General features: G+C 40.1%; 2 protein-coding genes across 9 annotated transcripts in view; one reads left to right on the top strand and one right to left on the bottom strand.

Moving 5' to 3' along the window:
* Nucleotides 1-1,157, top strand: part of Tubgcp4 (tubulin gamma complex associated protein 4) — a 43,304-nt gene extending 42,147 nt beyond the window's left edge. For both annotated transcript variants that reach the window (XM_015480747.2, XM_015480746.2), the window contains exon 18: nucleotides 298-1,157. In XM_015480747.2, the coding sequence (XP_015336233.1) occupies nucleotides 298-310 (13 nt within the window). In that variant the 3' untranslated portion in view covers nucleotides 311-1,157. The remainder of the gene's footprint in view (nucleotides 1-297) is intronic.
* Nucleotides 1,158-2,064: 907 nt separating this feature from the next.
* The window catches only part of Tp53bp1 (tumor protein p53 binding protein 1), a 95,980-nt gene continuing 85,154 nt past the window's right edge, over nucleotides 2,065-12,890 (bottom strand). For all 7 annotated transcript variants that reach the window (XM_048793260.1, XM_048793259.1, XM_048793262.1 and 4 more), the window contains 7 exons: nucleotides 11,478-11,669; nucleotides 10,856-11,071; nucleotides 8,935-9,150; nucleotides 5,178-5,272; nucleotides 4,047-4,246; nucleotides 3,302-3,447; nucleotides 2,065-2,421 (listed from right to left, as the gene is read on the bottom strand). In XM_048793260.1, the coding sequence (XP_048649217.1) occupies nucleotides 2,234-2,421; nucleotides 3,302-3,447; nucleotides 4,047-4,246; nucleotides 5,178-5,272; nucleotides 8,935-9,150; nucleotides 10,856-11,071; nucleotides 11,478-11,669 (1,253 nt within the window). In that variant the 3' untranslated portion in view covers nucleotides 2,065-2,233. The remainder of the gene's footprint in view (nucleotides 2,422-3,301; nucleotides 3,448-4,046; nucleotides 4,247-5,177; nucleotides 5,273-8,934; nucleotides 9,151-10,855; nucleotides 11,072-11,477; nucleotides 11,670-12,890) is intronic.

The raw sequence follows: 12,890 nt of genomic DNA, 5'->3' as shown, positions 1-12,890 counted from the left end.
TTCTAATTCTGTGAAAGGACAGGACCACCCCTTCTCACTGAAGTTTTTTTAATCTAATAGTGAGATCCACTGGTATTTGGCTTCTCAGGTCTGTGTTGTTTCCATTCAGAAAAGAACTTCATTGCCTTTCTTTCTCACTAAAATGCCTCAGAGCAGATTTTTTTTTTTAAGTGGTTTTATCAGTAGTCAGACTCTTGAGTATTAAGATGACATTATCTTAACACTGATTTGTATTTCCTTGAAGATAATCTTAGGAAAGCATGGTATTAAATGAGGCTCTTTTTTTTTCTTTTGTAGTTTCGGGATGTGAAAACTACTGGTTCATAAGCCGAAATAACAGTTATTCTCACCACATTCTCAAGTCTGTTACCGAAGATTCATCCTATTCTCTAGCCATTCACCAAATATCTGCAGCCTAGTAAGAGGGCTTTACCTTTTCTCTTAGAAATAATCCAAAGGTAGAAGTCCTTCCCATCATTCCCATTTGGAATGTGACTGCCCACACCAAGGAGAACCTGTGGAGTCAGCTGTACCTCTGCTGACCATACAAGGCTCCCATCCTTTTACACTAAGAGCATCTGCTAGGCATGTTCACTATTTATTCATCAGTTTTTTATGGGGCATTTACCATGTGCCTAGGTTCTATTCAAGGTGTGGGAAATACGGTAGTAAATGACAAAGATCAGAAGTTTCTTTGTGTGTGTGGGGGGAGAGGGGATTATATGTAAAAAAGGAATGTTTACAAATAGGTCAACTGCTGGATGTTACCAGCAAGTAAGAAATACAAAGGTGAGAAAGACTTTCCTTCTCCCTGTATCAAGTAACATGCCTACACAGATTCTTTCCTCCTCTAAAATTTATGAGCCTTCCAGCCTTAAGGATCTTCAAACCTGTGAATCTTAAGAATTTTGCAAGTTCCAATTCATATGGACAGGTAAAAGGGCAATTCTAGTTGGTAACAATATATTTAAAGTATTTTTCCACCAATGAAAAAGATCTTTTAAGAGAAAATTGGAGTCAAATTGTTACTGGAAATTATGGCCAGTTATTCTACCTTGTGACAAGTGACAGGAATTAAAGTTCCCCTGATATGACCCAATCATCATGGATAATCATTAATGTTGGTATCAGTGTGAATAAAGTAAATATTCACTTAACATCTCCCTCCAAAATGGGAAAAAGTGTGGTGTGGTCTCATTTGCAGAACTGAATCTGGTCTTCATCTCTGCCTCTTCCACCATGTTATAATTCCCTTAGTCTGTGCAGTGGTCAACTAGAAATGATCCCTCCTTCCATCCCTTCCTCCCTCCCCTCCCTCCCTCTGCTGCCTGTAGAGCAGGGGTTGGCAAACTCTGGCTTACTGCTTGTTTTTGTAAATGTAGTTTTGTTTTTATTTTAAACAGTCACACTTATTTGTTTACCTATCGCCTACAATTGCACTCATCTTCTCACAGCAGAGGTGAGTAGTCCTGAGAGACCAGATGGCCCAAAAAGCCTAGGAATTGTTCCTGTTTGGCTCCCTATAGAAAATGTGTTGGGCTCTGTTTAGAGAACAAGAGTACATGAACAGGGATGATGCTAGGTACAGGGAAGATAGAGCTTCTAGCAATTGTGACATTAATAATATATCGGACCTCCCACTAGAGTTTTCAATATTTTTTCTTACAGAAAGTCATCCCATCAAGCTTATGGTCACTGACCACTCAATTTTTTTCAGGTCAGGGGAATACCCATAGGTCAGCTGTCAGTGAGCTCAGCTCTGTGTATGGAGAGAAACTTTAACAGTCAAAAACTTAGAGCTCTCTCCTCTTCCACTCAACTTTTGGCATATTAACCTGGTCTCTGACCTACCTTAAAATTGAGTTTTTGGAAACATAACATTTTGGACAGCCTGGGATAACTTTTTGATAATGATGCCTCAAAATTTTCCTTAAACTCTTAAATTTTTATCTTCATTAGTTAGCTGTCCTCCTAAAGTGAGCAACCTAAAAACCTCCAAAGATAACTATGTTTGTCTTGTTAATTCTGAGATTAGGCTCAAAGACACAGATGAAGAAATCCCAATTACTACAACCAAAGAGATTCAACATTTATTTTATCATAAAAGTCCAGCAAATAAAACTATATACAAGATCCATGCAAAGAATCCACTTACACACAAGACACATTTAAAACCTGGTTAAAACACAATCTCCACAATAGCAGGGAATAAAACCAGTAAGACCAAGTATCTTTAGTGAGAAACATAATCGTGTTTATATTTTGGATGCTGCTTGAATCCAATTCTTTCCCCAACAATGAGGCACTGGATCACCCACTCTTGGGACACCACAGGCAGCTGCAATGCTTCAGCACACTTCAGCACCGAAGCTGGGCATGAGAGGTCTGTCACCACCACATCAAATACCCCTAAAGCAATATCTGCAAGGAGTAGGGGAAAGTGAATGAGGAAAGGATGCCAATTTAGTCCTCCATGAAAAAGACAGATGTAGGGGGCTGGGGATATGGCTCAAGCAGTAACGCGCTTGCCTGTCATGCACGGGTGCTGGGTTCAATCCTCAGCACCACATAAAAATAAAATAAAGATGTTTCCACCGAAAACTGAAAAATAAATATTAAAAAAAAAACAACTCTTTAAAAAAAAAGAAAAAAAGACAGATGTGGGCTGGGGTTGTGGCTCAGTGGTAGACCACTTGCCTAAGAATGTGTGAGGCACTGGGTTCAATTCTCAGCATCACATATAAATAAATAAAATAAAGGTCCATCAACAACAGAAAAAAATAATGTATAGTCTACCCAAACTGTAAAGCCCTGTTATGTCAAACAATCCTGATCACAACCAAAAACATATGCTGACATTGTAGAAATGTCTTAACAAATATACTACTGGAAACAGAAGCGTGAACAGCTCAGTGCTTCACTTACGTTGACACACCTCTTAATGGTGGTACTTTTCTTCTCTTAGAAATATGGATAAGGTAAAGCTGGGTGTGGTGGCACATGCCTGTAATCCCAGTGGCTCAGGAGGCTGAGACAGGAGACTCACGAGTTCAAAGCCAGCCTCAGCAATGGCGAAGTGCTAAGTAACTCAGTGAGACCCTCTCTCTAATAAAATTCAAAATGGGGCTGGGGATGTGGTCAGAGGTTGAGTGCCCCTGAGTTCAATCCCCAGTACAAAAAAAAAAAAAAAAAAAAAAAAAAATGGATGAGGTGAAATTACCAAAACTGAGATTACACCACAGGCCCAACAGATAGTGGGGTACTTGGAACAATAACAAAACACACACACACTTTCTGGTACCTTTGTTATGGGCACTTGAATGGTGCTGCTTCACAGAGGCTGCCCCTCCAGTCATGAGGATCTCAGACCAGAGCTCCAGGAAGTTCTGCTGTTGATCTGATACCAAGAGTACCTTGAGATTCTGGAAAGGGTTTTCACGTGGTTGCCTATGAAGGATTCAGAGAGAGCAAGCCCTTTGGAATTGGAAAGGATCTTAGCATGACAGATAATGACCAACAAACAGCCATTCTGCAAAGAAACTCAGGTACATCTGAATTCTTTCAAAACAGCCCTGTACTAAGGCACCTCCTTCCCTTCCCTTCCCTTCCCTTCCCTTCCCTTCCCTTCCTTTCCCTTCCCTTCCCTTCCCTCTTGGTGAATTATGTGTATTCTCCAGGATCCCTGGCCTTCTGATCCTACCCTTCTGACTACCATGTTTGTCCAGGGGCTAGGAATAATCTGAATCATGTGCCTGAGCTTTTTTTTTTTAAGTGCTTACTTAAAACTTTGTTCCCTGACCTTATAGGTTGGGAATATTGAACCTACATATAAATTCTCACACATGTTCAAAGGGCTCCTAGCCAATATGGAACTAAGCTTTGGAAACAAAGCTAGATGAGCTGGTGAAGTCATTTCACATCCAAATTCTGTAATTTACTCTACAGACATTCCAGTTTCTAAAAACGTTTATTCTCTCACCTAGATTCTTCCAAAAGCTTGCTGTCTTCCTATCTCTTCAGCTCTGGATGGGCTCTCAAATACTCACCAATCCAGAATTTTTTGCTCCTCAAGGCTGTACCCAGCTGGCAGCAGATAATTACGGTAGTTCTGAAGCTGGTTGGCATGGCAACTGTCATGGACCCAGACATGAGACACACAAGGAATCCCACTGGCAAGGCACAGAAAGTACTTCCGGGTTCGACAATGTTGATCCGCAATTAGGAGACACTGGTAGGCTGTGTTACACTGGAAGGAACAGAACAGATGGAAAGATCTTCACTCTAATAAGCTATGGAGAAGAGCTTGGAAGACTTTCAGATTCTTCCAAAATATGATTTAGTCTGTCCTTGTGACTGAGGCCACTTTTCTCAAAAACTCAAAATGTTTCCCTAAACATTCTCCCTGATTCTCATCTGAGGACCTAAGTCCTTTTAGGAACAACCAAAACCCATGTATTTGATATATCTATTAAATATTTATCTGTGTGTGTAACATATATTTGTGTATATATATGTTATATATATGTAACATATATATAACATGTGTGTTATATATTTATTTAGTTGTAGTTGGACACAATACATTTATTTTATTTATCTATTTATTTTATGTGGTGCTGAGGATTGAACCCAGGGCCTTGCATATGCTAGGCAAGCGCTCTACCCCTGAGCCACAACCCCAGCCCCTGTATTTGTCCTTTTAAGTTAAATCAACAACATGAAAGGGATTTCTATTAAACATAAATTTCAATATGCTTTATCCCAGAAGAAGAACCAGAGCCATTAACTAATCCAACTTCTATACATTTCCTTATACAGAATAAAAGCTAAACTTTATGCAATGACATTTTTTTCCCACTTTTTGGGTACTGGGGTTGAACCCAGGGCACTCTACTACTGAGCTATATTCCTAGCTCTTTTTTTATTTTGAGACACTGTCTCACTAAGTTGTTCAGGTTGGTCTTGAACTTGCAATCACCCTGCCTCAACTTCTAAATTGGTGGGATTACAAGTGTTTTACCACTGCATCTGGTTCATGCAATGTTTTGACAGTTTCCCAGTTCCTGAAATCTGGCTATTTTAATCTAACCTCCTGGACCCTCTCGGGCCTTTTCTCAGTAAAGAAAGCAGACTTTCATTATTGCCACACTGGACAGCTACACAAAAAGACTCCTCACCTGGGCTTCATTGAAATCTTCAAGGATATAGCCAGCTCCTGCTCGAAGCTGGGATTCTGTGTACTGCTTGTTGAAAGGAGGAATTTCTAAAAATTCTATATAAAAAAAACAGATAACCAAGGTAATAGTTACTGAATTGATTGGTTTCTTATTTACTACTTTATGCCTGCTTCTGACTGCCTCATTTTCTACTCCCCAGCTATCTCCATAGTAGTGTGTCCCCAAAAACAAGTTAAGGGCTTCCCCATGAGTCAGAAAGAAATCTGTCTTGAGGCCTATAAAACGCTGCCAAAAAGAAGGGACAAGAGCAGGAGGGAGTGGGAAAAGGAGGAATGGAGGTAGGTCCTAGACCTAAAATCATCAAAGGATCCTGCACACTAAGATTTGGATCAGGGACTATTCATGGAAATAGACAATGTAACCATTTCCCAAGTGACTTATTCTAATGTGAATAACCGTATCATCAGAAAGTTGTCCTTAAGTCTACCCTAAATCTTGTGGCAAACTACACCTACTTCTAGTTCTGCCTTCTGTGGAGATAAACAGCTGATTATCTTTTTTTGTATAAAATAAAGCCTTCAAATTCCCACTTCATTAGCCTTTTTTACCCCCTGTACACTAAAACTTTGGTAAACCAGAATGCACAAAGAAATTATGGTTTTAAAATTTTAACTGAGTAAGTGAAGGTTAATCAGAAAATCCTGTTTCAACCTTTTCATGGAAAACTATCTACCTTTGATGATCTTGAAGTACCTCAGGACACTGAACATCAATGACTGCTCTACAGTCTTGAGGGTGAAGTAGAAGATATGAGAGATGAGGCTGAAGCTGTAATGACCCTAGGCAATTAGAAATTGCTTCTTTTGAGCAAATATCTAATTTGAGCTTGTTTTCTTGCCATCTGCTCCTCTCATATATAATAACACATTAAAAAAAGAAAAGAAAAGAAAAGCAAGACATTAGAGATTTTAGTTAATTAGGATTTCTGGGAAATTATGTGCTAATTAACTGAATTTTATCGCAAATAAAAAACCCAACCCAATGCATAAAGTTCAATGCCAGGATCACTCCCTTTCCCCCTTGTCCCCAGTAGTAAAACCTGGTAGAGCAGACCCCTTGTAGAGATGCCCTTTGGAGACCTCCCTGCCTGCTGGAGCTGCTCAGGTGGTGGTGATGGCCCATCCCAGGTCTCTGCATCTTTGTTTAGGTGTGACAGAACAGCCTGTTCACTTTCACTGCTTTTTTCTTGATTCCACATTGTATACATTCTTTTCAAAATGAAAACCCAAACTAGAAACTAAATGGTTATAAGAAATTCAGAACACAGCTTTGTCATAGCATCCTTTTGCTAATGTATTATGTCACAATCTTTAGCACCAAGACACCTAGTCTCTGCTGACACTTTTCATGGTCCTTGACTTGAGATTCTCAAGACTTCTTTTTATTTTATATCTGATTCCAGTCCTGACCCATTTAGATTTTAATCCCCCATAACAGTTTCTTATATTTGTATGATCAGTATTCCCTGTTTAAGCAGTCCATTTCTCCAATTCTTCTCAACTTTAATTTGGATTCAGTTTACTTTTGAGGTAAGAGGGCTCTGCCCAACTTGAGACTAAAATGAAGAGGATCTCAATTCCACTATCTAGAACGAGGATAAGACTACAAAATAAACTCAACTCCAGAGTCAATGTCTGTGTTTGATGATCCTTGATGATATGCCATCTAACAAAACCAAGGGCCATATTCCTAACTCATTAATAATGTTTCATAAGATGAACTTAAATATTTTACCAACTTCCTGTTATAAACTGGCATCAAATAATTTCTGTTTATCTATAAAATCTATTACACATAGTTTCTTAAAAACTATTAATTCAGCAGAGAATGTTTTTTCTTTTTCCTTTTTTCTTTGTGGTACAGGGTATGGAACGTGGGCCTCACACATGCAAGGCAAGTGCTCTACCACTGAGCTATATCCCCACCTTTTTATTTCATTTTTTGAGACAGGGTCTTGCTAAGTTGCCTACACTGGCCTCCAACTTGATATACTCCTGCCCCAGCCTCCCAAGTAGCTGGGATTACAGGTGTGTGCCACCTGTAATAGCTATACTAAAATGATCCTTTGCTATCTTCAGCCTTCTTGAGATAAAGGTAACCTTAAGCATTCTCATTTGCAAAAAAAATCAAGGATTCTGGTGCTCTTGGGATAAGTATGAAGGAACCAACATAAAACTGATGCATAAAATAATTATACTTTCTAAGTAAAAAATAAAAACCTTCAAATTCCTCTTCATTTAATTTTTGTTGAGTAGAGTTTGTTAGGTCTCAACACAGGCATACAGAGTTTTAGGGAACTGAAGAAACAGCCTGATCTCATACCAAAGTTAGTCTTTTTGACTATGCTGTGCCAAGTAACAAAACATCTGTAGTATAATCTTGTAAAGTGCTACTTTAGGAAAGGGCTTAGAATTTATTAGCGCAATATTGTGAAAGCAAAAATAAAAAAAGACAACATTGTTTTAATTCCAGGACACACCTTTACACAGAATCCTCAAGGGACTCCCCAAATATCTGATCAATGTTTGTGATCAAAGTAAAACTAAATTCTTGGCTAGGAAACTCCTCACATACCTTGTTTATCTCCCATAAGATAAATATCTGAATTCTGTAAGACAAACTAGGCTTCACACACACGGGACACTTGAAAATCCCATACATTAATTATACTTGTTCCCACAACCCAACTTCCCTGCTCCAGAGCATCTCTATCTACAGCCTCTCTGTGCACCTCCCAAATAGCATAAATCCTAATTTCAACTTTCTGATCACTGATCACTCTTCCCATGTCCTTGTCCACATGGCTGCAGTTGGTGAGAAGTTTTGGCAAATTAGGAAAGTCATCTTACACACCTGAAATGCCAATAATCACAGATCTTTAATGCTGTTTTATTTCAACCACATTCCCTAATTTCAACTCTTGTAAGACTCAACATTAGGGCTCTGACTTGTAAAACCATCATTCTGTCTAGACACATTTGGATATTACTGTCAGTTACTTACAGTAGAGTACACACTTGTATCTGTTCATTCTCTCATAGATCACATACTTGTCAGAATACTGAAATAAATTTTACCTCTCCTCTTTTCAACCTTCACCCAAAACACAAAGTGACAACTATATAAATTTAGTTTACAGTTAAATAAAAATACGAGAGCTAAAAAAAGCCTAGAAGCTATTTCTCTCAAATTATCCTGGGCACTGGGCAGCACACACACACTCCCAGTCTTAAACTTAGACCTCAAGAGAATAAGACTCACCAATTTGAGTTTCCTCTAGAAATTGTTCCTAGAACACAAATAGAAAAGATGGTAGGGCATTCATGACTGACTTGGATGGCAGCAGGACGGTAAAGTGACCACTTGGTTCTAATTCCAAGTCTGCCATCATTATAGACAAAATACAATTATTTAACCTCTTTCAGCTTGTTTCCTTATATGTAAAACAGATGACAAAAAAATCTATCACCCATCTGTTTACCAGGTTCTTTTGAGGAACCATTCACTGAGAGGAATTCTGTGGAAACTATAAACCGAGAAGCAGGACACAAATTAATTTTCAGTTCCTTATCCAAGATCCTAATTGCCACTTGCCCAGCCCCTGCCATGCCTCAGTAGGGGACCAACCAGTACATAAAGTGAATGAAAATGAAGAAAACATTCAAGTCAGAGTCCATAGGGCTTTCTAGGGCCTTACCCTCTTCTTCCTCACTGCTTCCTGTAGGACCATCTGATAATTTGGAGCGGCTGGCCAACTTGTCACTGGTTGTGGCCATGGTGAGGAGAAAGGCATAGCCCAAAAATAAGCTTTTGTTGAGGGGTAAAGGTCCTCTCTGCTCTTCCAGGGCAGAAGGTTCACCTGTGTTGTCTCCACTCTCACAGGGGCTCATAAACTCTCCTGCCCCCACTGCACCTGGAAAAGAGCACAGGTATTAGGTGATATAAAGGCCCTAGCACCAGCATGATCTGATGGGTAGGCCATGCCCTAAAGAATGTTTCTGAGCTATGACCCAAAGACTGTTACTACAGCCAAGCACTCTAAATGGCCAACAACATAGGGTCAAATTACAATGAAGAGAAATTTACAGTTAAATTTTACATAGCCATGACAATGTATAGTACATTGTTTTTGTAAGTGAAAATCGCTAGTCTGTTTTTACGTATCCAAACCATACATTTTGGCCATCTGAAGTTAAGAGGTGGTCCTAATAGAAACAAGGAGTTGTAAGAGTGAAAAGCAGAAGTCTTCAGCCCACTTTCATTGCCCAGTGCTCTGACTTCCCCCAGGATATGTGATATTTTGAAGCAGCCTTTAAAAAAAAGGGTTTTTTTATTACCAAGAACAGTGCCCAGAAATTCTCCTACCCCCCCATATCTGACCCTTACCAGAATGGTGCAGAGAATACTTGATAGTAAAGTGCTTTTACATGTAGATGAAGCCACATCAAAATACCCTGTCTTAACTCCTAGTTTCCAACACCTGGGTATGTTAAGTGAACCAGTCAGTCTAGGACTCCCAGAACACCCATGCTATAAAGTGCCCCAGTCAAGTCCTTGAGAAGAAAGCAGATACCTGACCTGGAGAAGTTGAATCACAGGTTTGCTAGGAGGCTAAGATGACAGACAGGTCATGCATGCCTCCCTAAAATAAAACCAGCGGCAAGAGAACAGTCTCAGAGGCAATATGATATCACATGTACAAGGCTGGACTCTGAAATCAAGGCTGCCTGAGTTTGAATCCTGGTTTACTTTGGGAAAATTAGCCAACTTTTCTGTGCCTCAGATTCTTCAACTGGAAAACAAATTCTAGCACCTATATTTCAAAGGATTACACCTGAGGAAATACATGGGAAGCAGGCTCCATGCCTCACACAGTAAATATTCAATAAAAGTTAGCTGCTGATGCTGTTGTTTTTAAATACCTCAAAACACAGTAGTGGTGCTAGACAGACAAGGAGATAACACAAAACAAACACACAGGAAACAAAAGGAGTTCTGCTGCCTGGACATGGTGACAACCAGCGGAATTTCATCAGTGCACTGGCATGAGAATACCATCAGGGCAGACTGAGGACTTGTTTCCAAAATTATTTCACAGGTCTCAGTCAGCCATTGCAGAGAATCAATAAATAACATATGGATTGAACTCCTCTCAACACTGAACATAAGCTACTAGAAAGGGGTTGCTTAGAGAAAAGTAGGCAGAACGGAGACACAGGCTGAGGTAAACCTTCAATATGAAGTCTGAGAAAGTCTGAGCAGCAGAGATGGGAGCAGAATTCCTAGGAGGCAGAAGATGATGCAAAGAAAGAGATCTCACCTGATTTGATTCTGCTTAAAATTCAGTATTCCTTTCCCTTCAAGAACCCAAACAGGAGTCAATGAATATTTGTTATCAAGTCCTCCCCTCCTATTTAACCCCACTTGAACTCTGTTGAGTATAAGGGGACATGGGATGCAGTTAACTACCTCTAGTACCACATATAGGCTTATGGGACCCAACCACTATAACTAGGACAGAAGTGCCGTTGCCAGGTATTAGGCTACATCTCTTCAGCACCAGATTCGGCATTCTGCCGTCATCTGCTGAGGGAAATGAGACAAAATGAATCGCTCACCAGGTTTTACAGTGGTGGACTTGCGGCCTCGCTTGGCAGGGGACCTTTCTTCTTCAGAAGTGATAAGTTTTCTTTTGCCTGAGGGAACACCCATGGAGGCGCGAGGACTTTCTGTGATCTTACGGGTAGGGGTTGTGCTGCTGCTGCTGGAGGCAGTGGGAGTAGCTGGAGAACTGATGTTACTGCGCCGTTTCCGCTTACCTTCCACCAAATTGTCTACAAAGGATAAGCCAAAGATCAGTCAAATCAAGTGGTCTAGGCCTGAATTCCAAGAACCTGAGAAGAACCTGGTTTAGATGCCAAAGTGCCTTTTCCCCACCTCCAAAAGAGGCAGGAAGCCTCTTTTTTAAGGCCATCTTATTTCCTGTTCAGTCTTTGTCATGACTGAGATGTGTTTCATCCCCTATACAACTGGGGAGACCAGAAAAATCTAAGGACTATTTGGTACTGGGAAGGAAACAGATGAGGGAATAGTTCTCCAGGAAATGAGAGCTCATCACCATCTGATAAGCCACATACTGAAAGAAGTTAAGGAAACACTGCTGATGGCTCTAAACCACTCCTCCCTCTTTAAGCAGTGCAAAGGTCCCACAGGCAGTTGTTCAAAAAGCAAAGGCCTTACCTAAACTGATGTCTGCTGCCTTTGTGAGAGGTGTCACTGCCTCATATGGGCCAAGTCCATATTGCTCTCTAAGCCTGTTTCCTTGCTCCAAGGACAGGATGACAGCCATTCGCTTATACCACTTCCTTTGGCCTTCCTTTTCAATGCTGTAGTACAGCTCCCCAGACTCCTTCCTATGCCCTTTCACCACTCCTGGAGGGTAAAAACATAAAAGAAGCCTGATGTTGTTTTGAGCTGCTTAGCACCCTCTCAAAAGGCAAGGCAGGCCTGAGACAGGGAACTCAGAGATCCAATAGTGACTCAATGTTAAGATTTAACAGAATTCCAGTTGTAAATTCCAAACAGTAACACTTAGGACATACTTAGCTACTACTATAGGATTAAGAAAAATTTCAGTTATGAAATAAACTGAAGCTTCTAGAGGCCACTTTTATGGATTGTTAGTGGTTCAAATGGTTCCCTTCAAGTGAAATGGCATGTGGTTTCTTAACAACTCCATTATAACTTACTAAACCTTTCCATTATGGTTTCTTTGGAAGCTGAGTGGTTACGTCTTATGTTAAGTTGTAGATGAAAAATAAGCTTTGCAGTGGTGAAGGCCTATAATCCCAGTGACTAGGGAGGCCGAGACAGGAGGATCACAAGTTTAAAGCCAGCCTCAGCAACTTAGCAAGGACCTAATAAGCAACTTAGAGAGAGAGTATTAAAATAAAAAATAAAAAGGATTGGAGATATAGCTCAGTGAGTAAGCACCCCTGGATTCAATCTACAGTACAAGAAAAAGAAAACAGAAAAATGACATTGTTGTAAAAAAAGCATGTGTAAGTGTGTGTGTGCTGTGTAGCAAAATCAGAATAGAGATACAGAGTAAAGAAAAGAAAAAAGTAAATCCTCTTTCTTCTACCTAAGTTTTCCTCCCCGTTACCTACTTTCCTGTTCTTGCTCTGATTCAGAACCTGAATATAAGGTCCTTAGGTTTGGGGTACACAATATGGGGCATAAAAGGAAAATGGACTAGAATTCAAGCAGACCTGAGCCTAGGTCTAATTTTGCTGTGTGATTTTAGGAAAGGCCTATTTCCAATTATGTTACAAATACCTCTTCCCCTCTATCAATCAACAATCTACAGCATATACATACCACATATAAAACAAAAACAAGGCATTATTGAGCCAGGTGTGGTAGTACAAGCCTGTAACCCCAGCTACTCAGGAGGCTGAGGCAGAAGGATTTTAAGTTCCAAGCCAGCCTCAGTACTTAGCTAGGCCCTGGCTTAAAATTTAAAAAAAAAAAAAAAAGGGGGGGGGGATGAGAACATGTCTCAGTGTATTGTATTGTCTTTGTGATGAAAATATGGAAGGGGTGAGAAGTAAATTACTAAGGGAAGAAGGCACCCCAGTGGAACCAAGAATA

The sequence above is a fragment of the Marmota marmota genome, unplaced genomic scaffold, assembly GCF_001458135.2.
Source record: "Marmota marmota marmota unplaced genomic scaffold, marMar, whole genome shotgun sequence".
In the NCBI taxonomy this organism is placed as follows: Eukaryota; Metazoa; Chordata; class Mammalia; order Rodentia; family Sciuridae; genus Marmota; species Marmota marmota.
The sequence above is the reverse complement of the archived record's forward strand: the minus strand, read 5'-3'. Positions and strand labels throughout refer to the sequence as shown.